Consider the following 26,415-nt stretch of genomic DNA (forward strand, 5'->3'; position numbering starts at 1 on the left):
AATAAGACTTAAGCTTTGGGTCCTTCATTATAGTTTAAATCTAATGTATGTGAGAATGGGGTAAAAAGCCTTAAGCTTTGGGCTCCTATATTATAGTCTCATAATGTACTATAGTTTCATAATCTAATCAACACCAGCATCATCATCACCACAATTGGGGGGGGGGGGGTGGGGATGGGCTGAAGGCAAGGCCAATGCCTTTGGTTGTTCTTGGGTTGTTCAAACTCCTCGTAGATCCATTATCTGATCTAATGCATGTGATAATGTATGCCATCACCACAATGCCTTTGGTTGCTCTTGGGTTGTTCAAATTCTTGCTAGAGCAAGAATCTAATCTAATGTATGTGATAATGTGATCTCAAGCCTTAAGCTTTGGGCTCCCCTAGTATGGTATCATAATCTAACCTAATGTATGTGATAATGATAACGATGTAATGTAATTACAAGCCTTTTAGGTTTTGGGCTCCCCTACTATAGTTTCATAAGGCTCCAAATGTTTGTAATAATGCAATAAACAAACCTCAGGCTTTTGGACCCCTTCTACTTTTCCACAGTCTATTCCCGTCTCTCTCTCTCTCTCTCTCTTCTATCCCGATATTCTGTCTGAGAGACTCTCTCTCTCTCTCTCTCTCTCCGTGTCGTCTCTGTCTCTCCTGCCTTGCTCTTCTTCGTCCTTTTTATGTCTGTTTCTTTCTTTCATAGTATGATCATGAATGCTCTGCATCTCCTCATTTCATCTCAATTTCGACCCGCCTTCTCTCCCCTCCCTTCCTAAATCGGCCATTCGCGAGGGTACTTCATTGCTTTCCTCCCAGGTAAAAGCGCTCTCTCTCTCTCTCTCTCTCTCTCTCTCTCTCTCTCTGTGTCTGTGTCGTTCTCTTTTTGGTATTTCATCAGACATTTTCATCACTATATTGACCGATTGGGTGGATTGCCCCTGCCGAATTTGTCATACAGGCTTGCCATCGCTCCCCCCACCAAGCCCCTCCCATTGTTCAGTCACTCATCCTCCCCATTCCAGCCCCCTGCAGCTGAAAATGTTGCCCTTCCGCTAACATGCCTCGATGGCGATCGCCTCTCGACCTCGTGCAGTCCAGTCATAAGCGCCGATTTGGCCTGAAACCCCTAGGGTTCGCACAGCTGCCGCCCAAACCCTAATTGCAGAGGGGATCCACGCTTCCGAAGGCAAAAATGAAGCTCCCGGCTTGCTCGATTTGCCAAATCACCTACAATGAGGAGGACAGGGCTCCGATAATGCTACAGTGCGGCCACACGTTTTGCAAAGATTGTCTGGCTCACATGTATTCAGTCACTACAGATCATATTCTGCTCTGCCCCCGATGCCGCCAGCCATCTAAGGTGGGCAACAGTGTGGACACTCTGCGCAAGAACTTTGCAATGTTGACCCTGATCAATCATGCTCCATCTGAATGCACAGTGGATGATGCTTCGGAGGATGAAGATGAGCTTACAGACTGCGCTTCCAACTTTTTCTCCGACCGATCAAGAAGCAATACCCCACAAGCCAGCCCTATGTGGCTCCCCACATGCTGTGGATTGCACCCTGGGCTGGGTACACATTCTGTACGCTTAATGCAGGTTCTTGGAAAGGGACCAAGGATAGGTCAAGAATTGTGGTCAGGATTGCTAACTGGACCAGGTGGCTGCAAGCACAAGGTGGCGGTTAAAAGCCTTCAAGTTCCTGATGGTATGGATTTAGATTGGGTACAAAATCGACTGGAAACCTTGCGGCGAGCTACTATGTGGTGCCAGAATGTCTGTGCATTTTATGGAGCTTGTGAGCAAGATGGGAAGCTGTGTATTGTGATGGATAAATACTCTGGCTCGGTGCAAGAAAAAATGCAGAAGAATGAAGGCCGGCTTACTCTGGAACAAGTCTTGAGGTGATTAATCCACTGGTGTTTTAAGCTTAGTTGTTATGTTATCCACACTATCAACTTTCATGCTCTTGTATCAAAGTACTTACTGAGTGCTTTTAGACTCCTTGTTCCAGTTGATATGAAAAAGGAAGCTACAGTGTTTTCTTTCTGTTGACTTCTGGTGATAATGTCATGATTTGCTTACCAAAGGTACCCAATTGATCTACCTGTCTAATGGAAATCCTTGGAAAGCAGGTATGGAGCTGATATAGCCCGTGGGATGGCTGAGCTTCATGCAGCAGGCGTGGCATCTATGAATCTGAAGCCTACAAACCTCCTTTTGGATGCCATGGGTCGGGCAGTTGTGTCTGATTATGGCTTGCCAGAGATTTTGAAAAAGCCTAACTGCCGAAAGGCTCGTTCTTCAGGGAGTGATGATGGAGCATCACGTCTACATTCTTGCTTAGAATGTACCATGCTAAACCCTCACTATACAGCACCTGAGGCGTGGGAACCAATGCGGAAGTCCGCTCTTAATCTCTTTGCTGATGACCGTGTGGGAATTTCACCAGAATCTGATGTCTGGAGTTTTGGATGTGTCATGGTTGAGATGTGCACTGGAGCTGTGCCGTAAGTCCTATCCTGGAGCCTTTTCCTACTTTTAAACTATTCTCTGTATTGAAGGTGGGTACAGGTAGAGGTTTATAGTTTTGCTGATGCAATGCCATTTGATGAGTAGCCTATGTTTTCACTCAGGTGGGCTGGTTTAAGTGCTGATGAAACATACAAAGCTGTTGTCAAAGCACGAAGACAGCCTCCTCAATATGCTGCGGTTGTTGGTGTTGGAATGCCAAGGGAGTTGTGGAAGATGATCGGGGAGTGTTTGCAGTTTAAGCCTTCCAAAAGACCCACCTTTTCAGCAATGCTGTCCATATTCCTCCGCCATTTGCAGGAGATGCCATGGAGTCCTCCTCAAAGTCCAGAAGTGTAAGAAATTCATCTGAACTTTAATTAAGGGTGCAAGGTCTATATATTAGCCCATGCACTGCCTTTGGATCATGTAGTGTCTTTCAGAAGGTTGGTAAAGTTAAAGTTCCATGAAGAAACGTAGAATGTTTCGTGGTGAGCAAGTGCATACTCCATGAATCTTGTGTCTGCAAAACCATTGTGTTTGCTTGGAAGCTCTTGCATTTACTGATGTTATGTCTGGTACAGCTGCCTCTCAAAGGACTCAGATAGCACTGGCTTGAAGCCATCGCCATCTTCAGTGCTGGAATTCGTTGAGGATGTTCAGACATCACTTCACCAGTTGGTGTCAGATGGGGATGCTGAAGGGGTCAGGTAAAAGGCAGCCGTGTTTCGCTCAATTCTACCTGATGCAGCCCCTTGTTTTCTGGTATACTGGTGGTCTCTATTCTGTGCAGGACTTTACTGGCAAGGGCTGCAATGGGGAAGGCGGGATGCCCTTTGGGCAGTCTTTTGGACAGCCGAAATGATGATGGCCAGACAGCACTTCACATTGCTGTGATGAGGGGCTATGTGGAGATAGTAGATGCAATTTTGGAGTTTCCAGAAGCTGATGTGGAAGCTCTTGATAAGGATGGAGACCCACCCATGTTGTTTGCGCTTGCCTGTGGGACACCGGATTGTCTAAAGGCTCTAATAAAGAGAGGAGCAGATGTTAATGCACGACTGAAAGAGGGACTTGGTCCTTCCATAGCTCACACATGTGCTAGCTATGGTGAACCGGAGTGCATGCAGGTGGAAAGACCTCTTTGGATAGCCTAGATTTCATGTACTGGGAGCTCATTTCTTAAGTTTACATTGTATCTCTGTTGCAATTGCAGGTTTTACTTTCTGCAGGTGCTGATGTTAATACAATGGATAGTAAAGGGAAAACTATCCTGCACAGAGCTATTGAGACAATGCATACTGCTTGTGCCATTGTCATTCTAGAGAATGGAGGCTGCAAGTCAATGTCTGTTCCTGATGGTGATGACACAACGTAAGTTTCATATACTGCAGAAGGGGTTTTTTGCTTTTGGGGTAGAGTTTGATAGATTGGCATGTTTCATTCACTATTTCAGGCCTCTACACCTTTGTGTTGCCACAAAAAATGTTTCTGTCTTAAAGAGGTGGGTGGAATTGGCCACAGCAGAAGAGGTTTCACTTGCCCTAGAAATTCCCAGTCATGAAGGAACAGCACTGTGCATGGCAGCAGGCTTAAAGAAAGCCTACGAGTCTGGTAATTATGCCTTTCGTTTCTAGTCTCATGACTACAATGATGTTTATCTAGGTCATTGAATCTTTACATGACAAATCATTTGATGCATGCCAACTTGGTCCAGAGACCTCAAACCTTTGAAACTGCAAGTTTGCATGTGTCCGGAGACCTCAAACCTTTGAAACTGCAAGTTTGCATGTATCTGACTTACCTGTGCACAATGCTGTTTTACTTGTGAGACACCTTGAACCTTTTTTGAGTGGCTTATGTCCGACTTACCTGTGCGTCAAGGGAAGGTGTGCTTATTTGGGGTAAGTAACATTATTTGGGGTATGTAACACATTTCTAGTGAAGTAGTTAGCACCTGTTTCCAGCCAAAGGCACCACCTTTATTGCTGTAGTTACAGGGTTACCATGATTGGCAGGAGTTAGAGTCTCCTCCTGCACCTTAGTCAGCATATGTTCAACTGTCCATCATCCAACTTATCTGCAGCATCTGTGGTGATGTTAAGGCCCTTTTTTAATCATTAACCAGTAAGGTCGTCAAACATGTTTTTCTGTAGTTTTGTCTTTATATACTGGGAAGATGCCCTTATAAATTCCTAGCTACCTGAAAGCACGTTTTGCTGTCATTTAGAGATTTGCACTTGGAGGTGTTATATCAACTGAGGCTGTGATATAGAAATGGTCAAGCTTATGAAATACTGTAGAAATGCCTTAAAATTGCTGAAAGCTGGACAAAGCTATGAGAATGTTAGCAGGTTTGTCAGCTCATGTGTGAGTCTGTGCTTGCCTATCAGGGCTGGGCACATTGCCTTTTATTTAGGCATTATTTTATGTTGGCCGACCAGCTGCCATTTTAGGCATATTTTATGCCTATTTATTTTGTGGCTCCTCCTCCCGTTCAGTCATCATCATTCTTCAAGTGGTCTTCCTGTTGTAGAGAGGAGCTAGTGCTGCCTTGGAAGGGAGGGGAGGGGATGATAGAAAAAGGGAGGAGGGTGGTGTGTGGGGGTATATCAGTTGAAAATGAAGAACCACCTATAATAGAAGAACCATCAATCGAATCCTCGGAGGCTGCAACCTCAATGATCACATCCCTGGGGTCTTAGAGCCGATAGCCCTTTGTGGTCGTATTGTAACCAACAAAGACAAGCTTCTTCGACTTGGAATCGAGTTTGCTCTGCCTTTTCTTCTTGTCCACATGGACATATGCCTCGCATTCAAAGATGCAAAAGTGGAAAACAGAAGGCTTCTTCCCAAAGAAAGCTTGGTAGGGAGTCATATCTTGTGGCCAAAGTAGGTGACCTATTGCAGACATGGACCACAATAGCGACAACCTCACTCCATAAGGAATGGGAAAGACCCCTATGCTTCAACATTGACTAGGCCATCCCAAGCATGGACCGATTGGCACACTCCGCCACGCCATTTTCAGATGGTATGTTTGGATCGAAATATTCCACTTGAATACCTTGATCCCTACAAAATTTAGAAAAGAGATTAGAACAAAATTTGCCGTCGTGATCAGCCCAAACACCACGAACTTTGAAAGAGGTTTGCTTCTCCGCAAACACCTTCCACTCATAGAAATGGGAGTATGTCTCGCTCTTGTACTCCAAGAAATAGGGCCCCACACAACGACTAAAGTTGTTAACAATTAGCATAAGATACTTGGCCTTCCCAAGGGAGATTGTGCCCATAGGTCCGCAAAGGTCAGTTTAAACCAACTCGAGTGGTGTAAATGTCCACTAAGTAGCAACACGTAGATGAGGTTGCCTATGATACTTGCCTTCCAAGTAGTTGGGGCATAGGGTGTGAATAGGAGAGAAATCTAGAAGTTCCTCAACCATCTTTCTCCTTGAAGCCCGTCGAATAGTATCAAGATTCAAATGCCCATAATGAGTATGCCAAAGTAGTCTAAGCTCGTGCAAAGATTGCGCAACAAGGGCTGTGAGTGTGTAGAGTGCACCCTCTTGTGTACGTGTCCAAATAGCAGCTCTTGAAGATGCATCCTCCATCATAATTGCATCCTGGGTAACGATGACTCGAGTATCTAGTTGTATAAGATTGCAATTAGACAGAAGGTTAAAGCCCAAATTTGGTATATAGAGGACTTTGACCAAAGAAGAATGTCGATCGGGCAACAAGGGAATGGTTCCCAATCCACGGATGGGGACTAAAGAGTTCACAAATGGTATTGGATCCCCCTCTGGATCGCATATCGTAAAGCCAATTCTAGTAATAAGTTATGTGGGAAGAGGCTCCACTCTCCACAAGCCAAGGCTTATCCTTAGAAGAAGCAAGAGCTGTATCCTCCACCTCAAGTAAGTGTACAAAGGTAGACTTAGTGGTAGCGGGTGTAGCCTTCGAATCCTTGGATCCCTCCTTAGGCTTGAAATGGGGGTACTTTTGCCAGCACTTCTACTCAGGATGAGTGCGCTTTTCACAGTGTGGATACTTGGGCTTCTTTTTCTTCTTGTCCTTGGATTTATCCTTCTTGTTCTTCTATTTCTTAGCCTGTGGCTTTCCCTTCTTCTTCTTGCCCCTAGAACTTCCAATAAATGCCTTTGTGGAGCTGGATCCACTAGGCCCCATCTCTTTGAGATGCTCATCATGCTCCAAGACAAGCTGTGAAAGCTCCTTCCAAAGAAGAGTATCTTGGGTCATCCAAGTCAGAAGGCTAGTGTAGAAGACATCGTACTTAGGAGATGGTAGCTGAGTCAATAGAATCATGGTCATATACTAAGAAGATATCATCCTCTTGAGGGACGCAAGCTTGTCTTGCATATCCTCCAGTTTGCCGACGTGATCCTTCATAGATTGTCGAGAATGCACTCCACCTTACACGACCATAGAAAATAGTTGAAACCATCTAGCTTGTCTTCTTTGGGCAAAGAAGAAAGCATAGGCACCTATACAGTGGGTGCTATGTCAGGCATCCTTAGGGCAATAGATTGTGCGTTATGAGAAACATGAAGGGAGGAAGGAGGAGAGCGGTGCTTTGAACAGGAAGTTTCATAGAGGGCTCAGACCGCTGATAATCTCGTTGTCGCTTAAAGGAATGATGAGAGACCTCATCCTCTCAATAAAGCTGAAAAACTGGTGTTTAGACATGTTCAAAACTTGCAATCACCCACAAAGCTGCATTTGTTGGTCAAACAACATCGAAACACGAGGAAGTCAACTACAGTCAGGATGTAGATGTGCCGTTTGCACAAAGACAATTTTTGCTAAGTACAAATGGACACTAGAAAAGCAGAAGAAACATACGTTTGGCAGCCAAATGTTGTTGCCTGGTCAAGAGGGCTGCCACCTGGGCAACAAAGGATGTTGAGAGTAGTGGGATGTTGTCGCCTAGATCTAGGAAGGTTGTGTTTGTACCAAATGCAAATTTGGAGGGGGCTTCTTGACAAGGGGGGATGGTCTTCGTGATGAGAATCCCCTTTGTGATCTCTCGTTAGGTGATGATACCATGTGAGAGTGCGCAACAAAAGAAGGAACTCAAACACAAAGAAAAGAAAGCAGCAGGAAGATGAAGGAAGAAAAAAATCTGCACTAGCTGAAATAAATGCTAAATACAAATGGAAGGACTGAATAGTCCCTGCATGCAACCTGAGGCGTCGGTGAGGGCACAAAATCAGGCTGAAAATGATGATGGCAACAACAGCACCAAAGACGGAGTAGTATGCTGCGAGTCCGAGGAGCAGCCTGCAATAGATAATGGCCAAAGTATTTTGGGCGGGGGGCAGCTATAAATAGTTGAAATCTCCTAAATCTGACTGACCTGAAATTAGGCCAAAAATATGGCTGACTAGTTGGAAATGACCATTGGACTGCAATAGATGCAATCCGATTACAGAAAAAATGCCATAAATAATGTCATGGCATGTTGCACAGTGTGTGACTGATAGAAGATAGAAACCGAGTGATAGGCATAAGAACTGAGACTAAATTAGAAGGAATGCATGTTAAGATGCTAGAGTTTCCATGTCTCCGTCAGACTCTAACAGAAGCTCACAAGTGGGAGATGACAGACTCAAAACACCAAGTGACAGGCTAACCCATTCTTTGTTGAGGCAAAGAGAGGCTGCAAGATTGGCAATACCCTCAAATTCTAGATTATTTCCATTACATTATTCTGGAGGTATCATCTTTTTCTCCCTCCCACCCTCCCTTTACAGGTTTGACACACTAGTGCTATGGCTTCTACAAGGACAAAAGGATGAACCACTAGGTGTTCCCATTGCAGCAAGAACAATCATTCCACTGCAAGTTGTCGTCATCGATCTTGCTCCCTACCCCACTTGATGTATGCGTCTATCTCCTAGCACCCCTTGTGCCACCTCACTATTCTAGGCAACAAAGATTGTCCTGCATCAGCTATCAGAGCTTTATGCTCAAGGCAATAAGACGTATACGACCTGCACTAAGTCCTTTTGAGTAAAAAGACCTCACGAGGTGATAAGCTCTCCTAGGATCACCACAACATGCTAGGGAGGTTCGCCCACCTACTTTCGGGTCCAATAGCATCCACAACCTGTGTGTCACCAGGTGGTGATACTTTTACAATTGCTTTTCTTATTTACTTATATAAATATTTTATTTTTCTTTTCTTTTGTTGCTGTTGCTTCTTATCCCTAGAGTTCTTTTGGAATAAGCCGAGATCTTTGCATGGCTGGAAGAGGCAGCCATTGAGACAAATTGGACTAATGGTTTGTCAGAGCCTTAGGACCGGTTTCATATTGAATGGGCACCGAAGAATAGAATGCCAATGGTTTGGGACTGTGTGCTTAGCCATTGAAGGTGGTGCAAGACAATGAGCTTGGCCAAGACAGAAGATGCATATGTGAGAATGCTCATGGAATAAAAGTCATCGTAACTGAGCCACATTACACTTTTTAATGTGGTCACAATGATAAAAGTTGCTCAGAACAACTTGAGGAATGCAGGGATCAACGTCTCTAAAATTTAGGGAGTTACTATTTTTGGACCCTAGAATTTGTTTGCGTCATTATCTTCGTTTTTGCAGGAGGATTAATTCTCTGGTCTGTGCCAAGGTCAAATTTTGCACCGATCATGGAGAATTTTAGACCAGAAGGTTTAACTGGGAAAATTGTTACATGTATGCCATGTGGCACAAATTCCCAAAAGAGAGACAAAGAGCATCAGAAAAAAACGTAATAGGTATAAGGGGCAGATGAGAGCATGAAGTTTTCAGGAGTTGAGGGCAGATTGCTGCAAGAAAATCAGTCATGCGGAGTATTTCTAGGTCTTTGACTTAAGTACGAAGGTAGAGCTTGCTCCCTCTGATCAACTCTCTCGATATTCTCGGAGGAAATGCTTCGCATGATGGGCTGATTCCATTGAAGGTACAATTCTGTGTTTTCTCTAAAATTCTGCACATGAATCATTGAGTATTGGTTACAGAAAATGCAGGACATGCTGGACAATAAGAACAATGAATTCAGAGATTTGCAGACTGTAATTCTGCACACGAATCATTGAGCTTTGGTCACATGCTGAATAGTAAGAACAATGAATTCTGCACATGCTGGATAGTAAGAATAGTGTGCTGGACAGTAAGAACAATGAACTCTGGACATGCTGGACAGTAAGAACAGTGAATTCAGAGATCTGCAGACTGCAATTTTGCACAGGAATCATTGAGTTTTGGTCACAAAAAATGCTTTCCTAAAAGGGATGTTGATCTGGACATTTTGTACTATTCTAATGCAGCTAGGATTTACTTAGAAGAGATGAAAACCAACTGTTCACAGGTTATGTATTGTATTTTAGAACATTATCATTTTTGTAATTTTTCATCTTTTAATTCATAAAGAATACCGAGACGGGCTCCGATCTTCCGGGCTCAATCTGGTGTTGAGCGATGGAGTGAGGTCTCTGCTTATGTGTGTGTGTGTGTAAAGACGAGGTGTTAATTGAAGGAACTACTGCTTTATGTGAGTCATAGACCGATTTCATGGTTCCATCTCCGGGATTTGAATTCTTTTCTGTAAGAATTTAAGCTCGGACAGTTTTGGGTGAAAAGGCCATACACAGGTTTTACAGAGATTGTAGGACTAGAGAGATGGCAGGCATGGGTAAAGGCAAAGGAAAACTCCCTCATGAAGAAGAGAGTTCTTCTTCTGCTCGTAGACATCGAAGAGAGAGTATTGGTGCACAGGTGTTAGCACCTTCTAGAACTGACATTGAACCACAAGATGAGGAGCAAGAACAGGGGGACTTGTTTATGGCACAACTCCTCAGTATGGTTGGCTCTTTTGAACAACTTGTAAAGAATCCTCAGATGCAAAAATTTTTGAAGTCACATAATGAGGATTCTCAGGCTGAGTCATCACATCATACCATAGAGCGCTCAAAAAGGCAAACTTCTAATGTGCGTGAGCATGTGGAAAAGACACCAAACATGGAGACAGGTCCAGTGCAACAAGAAGCACGAGCATAGGACCAGGGATTGAATGGTCAAGGCAGTAATGCACAAGTGGCACATCAGACTATTCCTCCTCAGTTTGCTACCTATCCTGGTTACTTTTGTGGTGGGTTAGTTTTTCAAGCAATGGCTGGATTACCCACGGGTTATCAGGGATACTTGCCTAGAGGGCCACCAGGAATGATGCCTATTGAGGCAGTGAACCCACTTTATGCTAATATTGGTCTACAGCCCGGTTATCAGACTCTGCAAAGTCCTTATTTGATGCTTGGAGTACAAAATGCAGCCGCTGGTTTTTTTCAGCCTAGTGGACATATGGCAGCTAAGACAGGTGAAATGAATGTTGATAATGCGAATAAGGGACTCCCCTTTTTACAGCCACCTGTCTATGACAACCTGACACCAAAAAGCTCAAAGCCTAAAGACTATAAAGAGGGTGGTTAGGTAATAAAGTTTGAAACCTTCAGTGGTATGCAAGATAATCTGAAAGCTTTGACATTTATACAACAGTTTGATGCAGCTTACATAGGAGGGAATTTTACTAAGACTTCCAAGGTGCGAAAGGCTACAACTTTTTTGAAAGGTAATGCTTTGCAGTGGTGGAACATATTATTGATGCAAGGATATGCACCTGCCACTTGGGTCCATTTTAAACAATTGTTTGCAGCCTCATGGTTAGCTAACACGTTTGAAGTAGATGTCATGACTGCATGGCATAAATTGAACGCGGCAAATTATACGGATTTAGAAGAGTACAATAAGAAATTTCGAGAAGCACTTTTGCTCGTGAGTTCTTACAGGACAGTGCCCCTGTTAGAACAAATTGAAAAGTACTATTGCGGCTTGCCCAAAGCCATCAGGGATTATTGTACCAAGACTAAGGTTACAAATATGGTACAGTTAATTGAAAATGCTGGTGTGGCAAATGCATTGTTGAAAGGAAAAGCTGACAGCTTTAAAGGCATTGAAAAGAAGGATTCTCAGTTTAGGCAGGATCTTGGCAAGAAGAAGAAGCAATTTCACAACAATCTTCTAAAGATGCGGAGGATAAAGATGCGCCAAGTAAAAAGAAGCCCAGCATTGGCTTAGTGCCTAATATGGTGGGAGATCAATCAATTGATGATGCTACAAAATTGTGCAGAGCTTAGGGAAAGATTAGAGATTTCACAGTGCTTACTTTCTTTGATCCTAGAGCTCGTGGAAACTTTATCTCACCGACATTGGCAGCTAAGCTGGGTATACGTCCCGAGGAAATGGGACCAGTTGGACAGGCTGATTTGGTATGCCCAGGACATTTTGAACCTGTCACCCCCATTCTTGGCAAACTCCGTATGCATATTCAGAGCTATGTGGATATAGAGGAGTTCCATATTATGCCTTTAGAGGGCTGTGATGTTCTGTTGGGTATCTCATGGTGCCACAAGAAGCATGCTATCTTGGATACTTACAATAGAACGTTTACTCTTGTATGTAGGGGCAAGACTCATGTGTTAGATGTGAAGCTTAAAGGAGAGTTTGTCCTAGTTGTTTCTGCTTCTGCAATTACTTCTGTAATGAAAAATCATATTTTTACGTACTTGGTTTTTGCAAAGCAAGTTAATGAAGTTGACAGTGATGTGTGTGTACTAGATGAAAGTAGAAGGGCTTTCTTGGATAAATTTAGTGACTGTTTCTCAGATTCGTTACTAGGAGAGATAACCCCCTAAGAGGCCTAATAGAGCCTTGAATAAGAACACGATCAAGAATAGGTTTCCGATTCCGAGGATAGATGACATTCTTGATCGATTACAAGGAGCAGGAATGTTTAGCAGGATAGATTTGAAAAGTGGGTACCATCAAATCAGAATCAAGCTTGAGGATATCCATAAGACTGCTTTTAGAACGACATTTGGTCTCTATGAATTTTTAGTCATGCTGTTTGGATTGACCAATGCTCCTGCTACGTTTAACAGGATGAAGGATAGAATTTTCCACCCTTATCGAAGTTTCGTTGGCACATTCTTTGATGATATGATTATCTTTTCAAAGAATGAAGAGGAGCATAGAAAACACCTAGTTGCAGTCTTTAATGAGCTTAAGCATAATATATTACTCATTAATGGTAAGAAGAGTGAATTCTTTTTGGAAGAGATTCGCTTCCTTGGGCACATAGTTTCTAAAGATGGTGTGAAGATGGATCCTGCAAAGATAGAAGCAATTGTCTCTTGGCCAGACTTGAAAACCGTTCATGATATCCACAGTTTTCTTGGCCTATACTCTTACTATAGAAGATTTGTAAGACACTTTGGAGAGATTGCTTCTCCTTTACATGCACTTGAAAAGAAGGATGTCAAATGGCAATGGACTGACAAAGAGAAATTAGCATTTAGATGATTGAAGGGGAAAATGACTACATATCTAGTACTTATTTTTCTAGATCTGTCTAAGCCATTCGTAGTGTAGTGTGATGCATGTGGAAACAACATTGGTGCTGTATTAATACAGAATGGCTAAGTTGTGGCATACAAGAGTAGAGTACTTTTTGTCATTGAAAGGACTTACCAAATTTATGAGAAAGAATTATTGGCTGTGATCCATGCACTCTCTAGTTGGAAGCACTATTTTCTTGGTGCTGATTTTGTAGTGCAAATGGATCATCAAACACTTAGATACTTTCTCACACAGTCTAAATTGTGAGAGAAACACATGCGTTGGGCGAATTTCCTATCTATGTTTCATTTTCAGATAGTGCATGTGGAAGGCAAGAAGAATGTAGTTGCAGATGCTTTATCTTGCAAACCACAGGTGTCAGCTGTTTTAATTCCTTATCACCACGAATTGGATGATATGAAAGAGTAGTTTGTTGATGACAAAGATTTCTCTAAAATCTATGAACATTTGATCAATGGCCAACATCATGATCGTTATGTGTTCAAAGAAGGCTTTATCATGATGCATGGAAGACTATGCGTTACAAAACAGTTAAGGTCAAAAGTTTTATTGGAAAGTCATGCTCCACCGTATGCAGGACATCGTGGTATTGATGCTATAGTCAAAGCGGTAGAGAATTTCTTCTATTGGCCAGCCTTGAGATCTAATGTTGATGCATATGTCAGATCTTGCCTTGTATGCCAAAAGGTGAAATTTGATAGATAGAAGGCACCAAGGTTATTGCAACCACTGCCTATTCCAGAAAGGCCATGGGAAAGTGTTGCCATGGATTTCATTTTTGATCTTCCAAGAACTTCTTCAGGGAATGATGGAATCTGGACTATCATTTGCAGATTCAGCAAATAGGCACATTTCATTCCTGTAAGGAAAAAGATTAAGTTAGAACACATGGTAAATATATTTATGCAAAATATCTTCAAGTACCATGGAATGCCACGGTCAATTATGAGTGATAGAGACCCAAGAATGACTAGCTTGTTTTGGAAAGCATTATTTGAAAACATGGACACTATGCTGAAATTTTTATCTTCTTTCCATCCATAAACTAATGGACAATCTAAAGAAGCAAATTCGACTGTTTTAGATCTACTGAAGTGTTATGTTTCAGATCATAAGACTTCTTGGGAACACTACTTGCCATTGGTTGAGTATGCATACAATAATACAGTGCACTCATCTATTGGCAAAGCACCTTTTGAGATTGTGGAAGGTGGAAAGAAATTGCCTTCCATTTTGCAGACAAAAGATAACATCTTTGAAGTAGATCGTTATGTAAAAGATTGGGAAGAAGCATATAAAAAGGTCAAGTATGCCCTAGAAAAGTCACAAGATAAACAGAAAAGAGTTGTTGATAGTCATCGTCGGGAGCTCTTGTTAAAAAAGGATGATTAGGTCTTATTGCGTTTTGAAAAGGCACATTTGAGAAAACAGAAGGGCAAGGAACGTTTGTTTCCAAAGCTGAGTATGCGTTACTATGGCCCTTTTCAAGTCTTAGAGAAGATCAATGACGTAGCATATAGGCTGAAATTACCAGAGAATTGGAAAACTTATAATGCATTCCATGTGAGCCTATTGAGGCCTTTTATTGGTTAAGTGCCAGAAGATATGGTTCAAGAGGAATAGCTTGAAGTAGAGGAATTAGATGAGATTCTAGTTCTTGAGCAGATCTTGGCACATAAGGATAGGAAAGTGAAAGGTAGAGTTACAAGAAGTTTTTTGGTGAAGTTCAAGAACTATTTACCAATTGATGCCAAATGGATGGAAGAGGCCAAATTGGTAGATTTGCCTCAGTTATTGCAACTTTACCGAGAAGCTTTCTTACTGGAATCTACAGTGACTTAGAATGCTTTTTGAAGCAATGTACATTCTCTATTATACAATTGAATATTGCATCTCATTGAATAATGCACAATGTATGGTTTACATTTAACATTAACATGTGTATCATTGAATGAAATCTCAGTGCTTTGAAGTTGTATTTGTTGCACTTTAGTTGAATGAATATGCATGTTGTGACACTAATAGTTTGCGCATACGTGCTATCGCCCTGTGTATCCGGAAACATGTATATTAGAAAGACTCCTAGTAATCATAGTTGGATACAGGATGTAATCCTCCACCTATGTGAGACTTGAACTTGCAATGACACAAATGGTAGTGGGGAAACTCCTACCATCACCCCGTGCCATCTGTTAGCAAGTGATACATGCGATGGCACTAATAATATGGAGAATCTTGTTATCGCCCTACGTCATCCGTTAGCATGTGTGGCATGCAATCGAGGTTGCTTCCTTCTTTCAAGAGAGGAGTATGTCACAAGGTGGTGATACTTTTTATAGTTGGTTTTCTTATTTACATATATAAATATTTTATTTTTCTTTTCTTTTGTTGCTGTTGCTTCTTACCCCCAGAGTTCGCTTGGAATAAGCCGAGATCTTTGCATGGTCAGAAGAGGCATCCATTGGGACAAATTGGACTAATGGTTTGTCAGAGCCTTAGGACCGGTTCCATATTGAATGGGCACGGAAGAATAAAAGGCCAGTGGTTTGGGACTTTGTGCTTAGCCATTGGAGATGGTGCAGGACAATGAGCTTGGCCAAGGAGCTTGGTCAAGATAGAAGATGCATATGTGAGAATGCTCATGGAATAAAAGTCACCGTAACTAAGCCACATTACACTTTTTGATGTGGGCACAATGATAAAAGTTGCTTAGAACAACTTGAGGAATGCAGGGGTCAACATCCTCAAAACTTAGAGAGTTACTATTTTTGGACCCTAGAATCTGTTCGCATCATTATCTTTGTTTTTGCACGAGGATTAATTCTTTGGTTTGTGCTTGAGGTCAAATTTTGCACCGATCATGGAGAATTTTAAACCAAAAAGTTTAAACGGAAAAATTGTTACATGTATGCCATGTATCACAAATTCCCCAGAGAGAGAGAGAGAGAGAGAGAGAGAGAGAGCATTACAAAAAAACGTAATAGGCATAAGGGGCAGATGAGAGAATGAAGTTTTTAGGAGTTGAGGGTAGATTGCTGCAAGAAAATCAGTCACGGAGAGTACTTCTTGTCAGAAGTGGTGCAACAATGGAAGCATAAACAACATGCTAAAATAAACTGTTGAAACACAAGACAAGAGAAAGAAAGAATGAATGAACACAAATACAGATGAGAACTCAGATGTATGCTCGGGAAACGGAATCCATATCGAACACGAGACAACAGCATACAACAGTGAGTCACTGGCTGTGTGGGCACCTTGGCACCGGCTCTCCTCTCCCCAGAAGAATTCACAAGTGATGGTCGAAGTGCTCAAAGAGGAGGAGGAACCCATCAATATATAGGTATAAAATGGAGGGAGCAATAAATGCAGTCGGCTAGCATTAAATGCTCCCTAGCCCTAAAAAGGGCACAAGAAAATGCCAGAAAAATACTACATGATATGCCACAGTCTTTGCAGCACGGACTCAGACCTAAGCTGACTAATCTTCTAACACTTCTGCCTTTGACTCAAGTATGGAGGTAGAGCTTGCTCCCTTTGAGCTAGCATTAAATGCTCCCTAGCTCTAAAAATGTCACCAGAAAATGCCAGAAAAATACTACATGATATGCCATAGTCTCTATAGCACGGACTCACACCTGAGCTGACTAATCTGCTAACACTTCCGCCTTTGACTCAAGTATGGAGGTAGAGCTTGCTCCCTCTGATCAACTCTCTCTCTATTCTCAGAGGAAATGCTTTGCATGATGGGCTGATTCCATCGAAGGTACAATTCTGGGTTTTCTTTGAAATTCTGCACATGAATCATTGAATATCGGTCACAGAAAATGTAGAACATGCTGGACAATAAGAAAAATGAATTCAGAGATTTGCAGATTGTAATTTTGCACATGAATCATTGAGTTTTGGTCACATGCTGAACAGTAAGAACTGTGAATTCTGCACATGCTGGACAGTAAGAACAGTGTGCTGGACAGTAAGAACAGTGAACTCTGGACATGCTGGACAGTTAGAACAGTGAATTCAGAGATCTGCAGACTGCAATTCTGCATAGGAATCATTGAGTTTTGGTCATAGAAAATGCTTTTCTAAAAGGGATGTTAATTTGGACATGCTGTACTGTTCTTATGCAGCTGGGATTTACCGGAAGATATGAAAACCAACTGTTCACAGGCTATGTATTTTAGAACATTATCATTTTTGTAATTTTCCATCTTTTAATTGATAAAGAAATATTGAGAGGGACACCGGTCTTCGGGGCCAATCTGGTGTTGAGCGAGGGAGTGAGGTCTCTGCTTATGTGTGTGTGTGTAACGACCAGGTGTTAATTGAAGGAACTACCGCTTTATGTGAATCGTAGACCAGTTTCACTGTGGCTCTACAATCTACTCCATTGAGAGACAAAGGCTGATGGGTATTGCTTTTTAATTGTTCACCCCATCGAGTGTCAAAGGCTACTCAACTTCTTTGGCTCCACGGTTCGCTCCATCGAGAGAGAAAGTTTGTTTTCACCCGTGGCTCCACTAGAGCTACATATTCCCCCTCCTCCCTCCTATGACTGCATGGATACCAACTCCAATGAGGTCATTGAGGAGATTACGTGTGGTACCTTACCTTCCATCCCTCTTTGAAAGGTCACCTCTAGGAGCTATCTGGTCTCTCTTCCCTTATAGCCTTACATACCTTCTCTAGCACCACCAATGGACCTTTCTTTGTCATCAGATACTCTAGAGGCCATGATCCATGAGTTCTCAAATTCCTTCTAAGTTCTCTATTAAAGGGGGATTCAAAGGGGGATCATATTTCATTATTTTCAAAGGAGGTCATTACTCATGGTGCAATCCTTCACACACCTTGACAAAACGCCTTCACATTCTTCCCTTGGAATGGGATGGTTGACATTAAAATAACATCTCACATGTTAATACCAAAGCTCTACTAGTTCTACCTAGGTCGATGCCTTGGATGCTTCTACCATGACTTTGTGGCTTTGCCTTCGCATGCTTACCAGCATGGAGACACAAAGCTAGTGGCTTCGCTCCCGACATTGAGTTTCAGGCAGCATCAACATGCCCTACGTGCTATTCTTCCTTGTAAGTGTCCTTTCCAGAGGAATATGCAGCCAACCTTCCTTCTCAGAGAGGATGGTAATGACTTGATTAATCAACAATTACATTAAGCATAAAATTCACATAAAATTGCCTCTTGTTGTCATATATGACAAGCAAGCCTTCAAATCAATTTGCCCTTGGTTTGCTCCGGGATTGGCCTTTAACTATGCTCCTTTGGTGACAAATTCAGCTCCAAATCTTTTACAAGAGTATTCAGGTATTTGATGTAAGCTTGATAAAGAGGGTGTAATCTGCTGTAAAAGGCCTAATTTACTGCAAACGAATCCTTCGTAAAGTGACAAATGGCTAGGAACTATTTCTTGGGTGCTAGGGTGGCAATAGGAGCTGGAAACTCACATAATAATGGTGAAGATGATTGGCTGAACTAGTCCAAGGAGGAGTGAAACCAGCAAACACAGCAATGAAATTGATGAAGAATAGGTCGCTACGCTGTGTGGACTCAAAAACACAACAATTTGGAGTGTCTACAGCTGATGGCGATGTGAAGAAGACTTCCAGAATGAAATTGCATGTTGGTAAGTTGTCTTGATTAGCTGGATAGCACCACAAACTGAGATATCCGCTAGGTTAGGGGTGTGGACAGCAATGGTAGAGGGATGGGGCTGAGGCTGAGGGTGTGATGGGGGAATGATGAAGGATAAATGAGAGAGTAAGTGTGGAGTGATGAATGCCCATGCCCTATTTATAGGCACACAAGTCATTGAATTGTCTAGGGTGGCACCCATAAACTAATAAATGATACAAATAAAGCCTTTTTGGGGCTGTAAATGGAAAGCAAAATAGTAGTTAATGGAATATGAACTTAATGATTGTGGTATCTCAACTAGGCCTTATATTTGCAAGAAGACTTTCCTACATACCCTTACTCTCCTTTATCATGGCCAAGGCATCATTCAATAAGCTGATCTAATAAAAACACCAAACATGTAGTCCAAATAGGTGTTGTGTATACATTAGTAAGAGGTGCTTCAGCATTGTATGTTTGTGAGTTGAAACTCAGGATGCATAAATTTTTTTCCAAGTCATCAATGGTGACATCATGTTATATTATTTTGTTAGAGCCTATACACAATGCTTTTTCAATAATATGACTACTACATGTTTCAAGTCATGGGTGGTGCACCATGTTAGTGCTATTTTTTAGTCGCTTTCTTCTTGATGGTGATGATTAGTTTGATTGAATAATGTGTTCCTTTCATCTTTTGTTGCCTTGTGTTTGAGTCAAAAGGGTCTGTCTACAAGAGTGAGTTTAGTGGGAGGTGGTTGTAGATTGACGATCTAGTTTGATCATGGCTTTTGAGTTGAGGGTGAAAGCCATAGTTATTTGGACTTTGAAGCATGCGCATGTCTTTGAGATTTATTCATTGTTGACGAGCCTCTAAGACATACAAATATACATGCGATCATGTTCCAATTTGAGCCTATAAGATTATCGGAAGTAGACCATGTAGTGCAACCAACTTATTGTTCTAAAAGAAGACTGACTACAAGTGCTTTGGAAGTAAGAAAGACGTTTCATGTGCATTTGTCTTTCTGTTATTAGACATTGCCTATTCATAGGCAAGCCTTTCCTTTCGAAGTATGCGTTTTAGTTTGTTGCTTGAATATTGTCACTCATGGCTCCAAGCAAGTATTTTAGAACAATATTTTGTAGAAGCGATCTCTCTCCAAGTTGAACACAATCATGGTACAATAAAAGAATGATGCTAACCTTGTAAAAGGATGATATTTGGTACACAGATAATGATAGTAACCTTGTAAAAAGGAGATCATCATTATTCCTCCCTTTCCTCTCCACCCCACTTTGCCTCGACATATGCAACCTTCTTACCAACAATAATGATTATGAAAAAGTTCAGATAGAGCTTGTTGGTGAGTAATCATTCGACTAGGTGTCATTGCTTTATTAGTTTACATTTTTTAGCTTTATTAGGCTTTTTTTTTTTGGCCTCTTGAGATAAGAGACACATGTGAATGCTCACAAGGGCTGGGGCCTCCCCTCCAAATATTAGGTGAGAGAGTGGGCAAGAGCCACCCTGGCATTTTTCCTGTGTGCAAATAGGATACTTCTCAAGTTGAATGAACTTTGGAGATTGATTGCATTGGTATCCTCCTCCTTGGTGACCCTGCCAAGGAGGAGGACTAGCCAAGTGTTTGAATGGGCAAGAGCCCAAACTTACACAAACACTCAATGTGAATATAGGTCTTAAACCAAGTGATGCACCTTGTGGGACTTGAACCTGCAAGCTTACGATTATGAGTCCAAGTGCTAACCGCTAGACTATCCTCGTTGGTACTATTAGGCATCCTCTTTTGATATTATGTAGACACGATTAGGGTTATAGTGTTTTCTAATCTCACAAAGGCTCTGATCTCTCTTCAATACACTTCTTGATTTGAGGATGGTTATGCAAGTTTTGTGTGCTTCCAACCTTTCTTCCTCCTTTCATGCACAAAGTATGCATTTGGTGGGCCTCTATTGCAGTATGTTAGATAAGGGCTAACGTGACAGCTGTTGGAAGTCCAAGTTTTACCACTTGCAAAACTTAATTTATTAGTTCTGGAAGCAAATTGTCAGAAAAGTGATTCTCAGGAGTTTTCATGTTCATGCAGGTAATTGTTTAGAGTTTTCACGTAAGTGTCCCCAGAAATGCCATGTGTATTTATAAAAAACAGCATGCCCGATTTCCAAGTATGAACCTCAAATTGAATGCTTATGAATGAATAGAGTCTCTTGAATCTTTTTGTATTAGGTGATTACAAATTCTAACAATCCATAAATTCAACCTAGATGTTGCCTGTTTTCACATAACAAATCTTTTGAATTTCCTTACTGGATCTGATTTATTGTTTATAAATGAAACTTTGATATAGGTTCAAACTTTAATCCCTTCATCTAGCCCCGGTGCCATTTTCAGTACCAGCATTTTGCAGATTCAACTTTGGATTCTTTTGTCTCCAATTCTAGTGTGATCCAACTTCTCCTAAGGCCAGTCTTTTCATGGGTTTCTCCTAAGGAAACTGCCAAGATCTAGTGTCAAATCTCTCCTCTTTAAAGTATGTGCAGTCATTTTTCAAGGGAGTGAAGAATTTTACGTTAAGTCTGTTCCAAAAGAGCTACATTGGAATAAGTGCCTCATCTCTCCCAAGGAATCTTCCAACCTCTATGAACTGCCAAGAAGCAAAATGTGTAGTCATTTTCCAAGGGGAATGTTTTGAAGACTTTTACTTGTAAATCCTGTTCCAAAATAACTACGAGGGAACAAGTGTAGTATCCTTCCTAAGAATCTCCCAAACTTTATGATTTTCTCTGTCAAGAAACAAAATATGTGGTTTCTCCTAGGAAATGTCTGTTGCTCGCAAGTGCTGTTGAAGAATATGTACAAGGAGATAGTTACTTTCAGCATGCTTCTGTACCTCAATTTAATCTAAAAGGCTTCATGGAACATCTTGAGATGGTGATGCTGGCTGGTCTGTTAGTGGTACTGGACTGGGGCTCAAAAAACTTTCAGTCTTGACTGATCGTTGTTTCTTTCTATTGGTTTCAAACCACAGGAGTGCATGCTGATTTTTTCGTCTTTGTATGAGTTTGTTACTTTCTTAAACAAGAAACTAGGATTGGCCACTAACATACTTGGTATATGGAACTTTCTTTAGAAGCCAGGCAGTTGGTAAAGCTTCTCTTACAAGCTGGGGCAGATAGCAATGCAAAGGATCCTCAACGAGGCCATACGGCATTACATACTGCAGCTCTTGCAAATGATGTAGAGATGATGAAGGTATGCCACTCCTGTGAGAAGTTTAGGTCTGTTGCACATCAACAACCAAGTCTTGAAGTCTTATCAAAAGCTATGCTTGAGAGCTACTAAAGAAAGCTTGGAACGAGTGCTTTGGTTAGGTCTGGGGAAAAACTTATAATGATATGCTGCCTTTGTCTGTATGCTGCTTTGTTCTACTCGGTATTGACACTCAAAATGTAGCTCTGTTCTATGGTCAAAGAATTAATAGGTTTCGGTCAATGCTAGTGATACTCTATGTAGCTTTTTACTTGGTCTTTGTCAAATATGTAGAGATTATGGATAAATTGGGTTAAAATGGACATCTTCTGTTACTTTGCGCTGGGATTCTGTATGCTTATCCGAAAGTGATATGTCCGGTGTGCAAGTCTACACCACGTAAGTACATGTTTCAGTTGATTGTTTTGCATCTTAGTTCATTTTAGTTATTGGAGTGTTGACAAGAGGGGCTCTCTTGCAGTTACCAGAAAATGAAGTATAATGGAAAGGTTATGACCCTGAAACAGGCATTGACAAATGCCGGGTGGAATGTAAGAGCAGTTTATGAAAAAGGAATGTAGCTCTTGAAAGAGAATGAGAAGGATGTGTTTAAATGACATTAGAAATGCACACCTTATGTACACCTTTGTTTTGTATGGAGTCAAAACCAATCTGTTGAAGAGAGTCTCAGGAATCCCTTCCCTTTGGTTGTCTTTGTATCCTACAGTGCTTGTTCTTGAGAAGAGGTTGTTGCATTACTGTGCTGCTGTTGTATTGCCTATACCACCTGCATTTTGCTGCCACCCGGGCAAGTATGAACTTTGGTTGAGGTTAAAGCTACTTAGTTTACCATAAACACAACCTACTTATTAAATCACTTGTACTCACAATTCTTTTGCTGCTATCTGGACAGGAATCCTTATTACGTTAAAGTTCCACCAAGTTCTACATCAATTTGACATTCCCCAGTTTCCTACTTTCTTCAGCTTCAGTTTCAAATTCCTGTCTAAATCCTCGTGAATTAGATACCGGAAACTATATGTGGGAAGTGAACTATTATAGAGAGTGTTTAGTTTGGGTGGCTAAACATTTAGCCTCTTATAATGGTCCTTTTTTTGGAATGACTCGATCAATAGTCACATAAGGAAAATTAGGATGGGGGATGAGGATGAGGCATGGCCGAGAATTGCTATTTCTTTGACTCAATAGTCAACATGGAATGGGGATGATGCTGAATTCAGCTGCAAGCATTCAGATTTTGTGAACGAGAAGCACATGCTTAATGAATGAAGGTTAATGGGCTAGGGAACCTGAGTAAATGGGTGTTCATGAGAGTCCATTCAGGGAAGCATATGGGTTGCAAACATCATAATGGTATTGCACAAGAAAGAAAAGGTGTACAATTTACACTATCTAATTAGATGCCGTTTGGGCCCATATCACATTGCCAAGGCTAATAACCTGATCTGAGAAAAGTTACATCAAAATCATTATTTGAAATATGATATAGAGTGAATATACAGCAGTGGGTGGAATGGGCCCTCTAACTTCTTAGAAAGGATACTTCAAATTCATGCAACATAATGTCCAGGATCATGGAGTGACAAACGTGATGTTAACAAAGATATATAAATAATAATTAGTAGGATTTGGGCAAAATTTTCTTGCAGTTTTGAATTGGATCTTTATTTTCAGAATGAGTTCTATGAGAACTAGGTGTACAAGACAACTCTGTCCAACATTGTGACTGAACATTTGTGATAGACTGAATGGCGTTCCCGGGTGGCACTTTCTCAAAGTTTGTGCTTTTTTCTTTGCTGCAATGGCTAGGGTCCCAGCCACCTCACACAAAATGGGCAAGATTAAGAGCGATTGTGAGGAAGGACTTATGCTATTAAGAGATGCTTGCAACCATAAATGTAAGCTATTGAACCGGAGCTACCACGGTACTCTTAGAAAGAGCCAGAGTTGCATATGCAGTGCAATTAGCACATGGAAAACACACAGATGTCCATACCAATGGTGTAATAGAGCTTAAGCCCACAACATCAGGTTACAAGTTAATGTCCTAACCGCAAGGCTGCCACTTGCGAAGATTGGGTGGCCCTTCCTTTTTAGGACTGGTCCAATATGTGATCACAGAATTTTTTTGTGTATAATTGAACAAGGTCCTTGGTCTTAGTTCCATTGAGGAGTGACATGGAATTGACTTCCATGTCTTTAGCTTGGGTGAGAATTCCTGATAGAGTGCTATGTAGATAGAGAACTTCTACAGGGTCAAGTCACCTAAGAAATAGAAGTGCGAGTGTGTATAAAGGGGTCTCAGACCTGTGTCTGAAGGACTTGGGCAGAGGTGAGCTGAGAGTTAAGAGAGGCGTCAGAGATGCTGAGATCAGCTTTGAGAGTGTGTTGTACTCGTGACGGCTCTCTAGACATAGTAGCAACAGTCCACTGGGGCTAACAATGATGTGGGCAGCAATGGAGAGTGAAACGCATTCCTCTGATCATCTAGATGTCTTTGAGGGTCTATGGGCAGCAAAACACAGTTCATGCAGGCTGAAACACAGCTACTTGGAAAGTTGATGATAAGAAGATTTTGAAGACAGCAAGTTGGCATCCCAAACATTGATATGCGGGCTATAGGCTGGAAATGCAGCAGCTATTATGATGGTGATAGGGGTTGCTGATGTCGACAAGGCTGGGTGGCAGCATAAGAGGCTGAGTGGAGTAGTACATAGGCGGGGGTGGACTTCGAGAAGGCTAGATGAGAGCTGGTACTAAACAGAATAAGCTTAGTCACATAGTATAGGTAAGTAGGAATGAGGAGGCTTGCTTCTTGTGGATTAGAATTGGGCAGCCAGAGGGTCATGACCTTTGAAAGATCTTTGGAAGCATTAATGGGCCATGGCCAAATAGGTACAGTTTTGTTTGACAACGAGTCTACTCACAAATTTCTTTCTTCTCAATTGGTATCTTTCGATCTAGTGCTGCCATGAATCCTTGGACTTCCAATTAGTGAGCTTCAACCATGTCGATGCCATTCTTGACATGCTATGGTTCTTTGATAGATTTTCATCTTTTTATGTCAACTATAAAACTCAGGTGCTTTCTTTTAATCTTGATGGTTGTTATCATGTGATGGAGGGTTGTTCGCCCTCCGAGAACTCCAAATCATATGGAATTTAGTAAATGTTATTGTGATCCGGATATTATATTTTTGTTTATTGAAGAATTTCAATTGTCTCTAATGCAATGTAATTCAATTTCTTTTATTAGTAATGTTGATATTAATGTGAGTAAATATTTGGATTTGATTCTATACAAATATGATGATGTCTTTTTGTTCAAGTTACTTGATGGACTCTCATCATCTCGCAGTATATTAGATTATAGGATTAAGACATTGCTTAATAGCCTTCTTGTCTCTTGGCAACTATATCGGTTTATCTCGAAAGTGGAGGACGAGATTGTTAGGTAATTTCACGATTACCTAGCTAAGGATTTTATTGAACCTAGTAAGTTTTCATGAGATGCGCTTGTCCTTATTGCTATAACGAAGGATGACACAATGGGGTTTTGTATAGATTACAAGGTCTCAATAAGGTGATCATCAAGAATAATATCCATTGCTTAGGATAGTGATTATGCTATGGGTGCTGTTATTTATCAGGAGGGTCGACCCATTGTATTTGAGAGAGCTGTAAGCTCACCAATGCCCAAATACGTTACACCACTCAAGAGAAGGAATTATTGGTGGTCGTCCATGTGCTTAAAGTTTGGCATCATTATTTATATGATGTGTGTATCATTATTTGGATCGACTACCATTCATCAAAGTACCTCTATGATTAGCTCAATCTTCGTGACGGTAAGATGAGATGGACGGAGCTTATGTAGGAGTTTGACTTCGAGATTTACTATTATAAGGGCGCAACTTATATAGTTGTTTATTGTTAGAAGTGGTGTAGCAATGGAAGCGTAAACATAAGCTGTAATAAACTGCTGAAACACAAGACAAAAGAGAAAGAAAAAGAAAGAACTCAATACTGATGAGAGCTCAGATGTATGCTCGAGAAATGGAATCCATATACCAAGACATGAGACAATACAGAAGCAATGTGAGTCACTGGCTGTGGAGGCATTGACATGCTCCAAGAACTGTTAGGTGATGAATGAATGTGAAGGAGGGAGCCTAAGAATATATAGGCCAAATAAATGCCAAAAATATGATTGGTCGGCATGTACAGACTCAACCATGAACTGCTGACTAATTTGCTAACACCCTTTCTCAGATCATGGGTGATTTGATACAATACAATATGCAATGATAATGTCGTATCATAGTACATACAACAATGTCCATCATAGTAGAACCATGGATATCCATGTAGTGGGTGCGCAAGCCACCACCAGGGTGCCTTGGAGAGAACTTGATGTACGATGTTGATCGTACCAGCTTCAAAAGATAGAGAAGATCATAGGAGCTCTCAATGTCTGTCAACAATGCCTCTGATGTAGC

General features: G+C 41.4%; 1 protein-coding gene and 1 pseudogene across 2 annotated transcripts in view; both read left to right on the plus strand.

Moving 5' to 3' along the window:
* The first annotated feature begins 590 nt into the window (after nucleotides 1-590).
* Nucleotides 591-26,415, plus strand: part of KEG (protein kinase KEG) — a 37,713-nt gene continuing 11,888 nt past the window's right edge. The window contains exons 1-9 of one of the 2 annotated variants that reach the window (XM_087701672.1): nucleotides 591-815; nucleotides 958-1,904; nucleotides 2,136-2,510; nucleotides 2,637-2,867; nucleotides 3,096-3,221; nucleotides 3,305-3,641; nucleotides 3,728-3,885; nucleotides 3,968-4,125; nucleotides 21,778-21,899. In XM_087701672.1, the coding sequence (XP_087557798.1) occupies nucleotides 1,192-1,904; nucleotides 2,136-2,510; nucleotides 2,637-2,867; nucleotides 3,096-3,221; nucleotides 3,305-3,641; nucleotides 3,728-3,885; nucleotides 3,968-4,125; nucleotides 21,778-21,899 (2,220 nt within the window). In that variant the 5' untranslated portion in view covers nucleotides 591-815; nucleotides 958-1,191. The remainder of the gene's footprint in view (nucleotides 816-957; nucleotides 1,905-2,135; nucleotides 2,511-2,636; nucleotides 2,868-3,095; nucleotides 3,222-3,304; nucleotides 3,642-3,727; nucleotides 3,886-3,967; nucleotides 4,126-21,777; nucleotides 21,900-26,415) is intronic. The other variant, XM_087701673.1, reaches the window with a different exon arrangement.
* On the plus strand, nucleotides 10,196-11,647 carry LOC148019093 (uncharacterized; annotated as a pseudogene).

The sequence above is a fragment of the Lygodium microphyllum genome, chromosome 20 (assembly GCF_053477565.2).
Source record: "Lygodium microphyllum isolate KBCC chromosome 20, Lygodium_microphyllum_v1.1.10, whole genome shotgun sequence".
Lineage (NCBI taxonomy): Eukaryota > Viridiplantae > Streptophyta > Polypodiopsida > Schizaeales > Lygodiaceae > Lygodium > Lygodium microphyllum.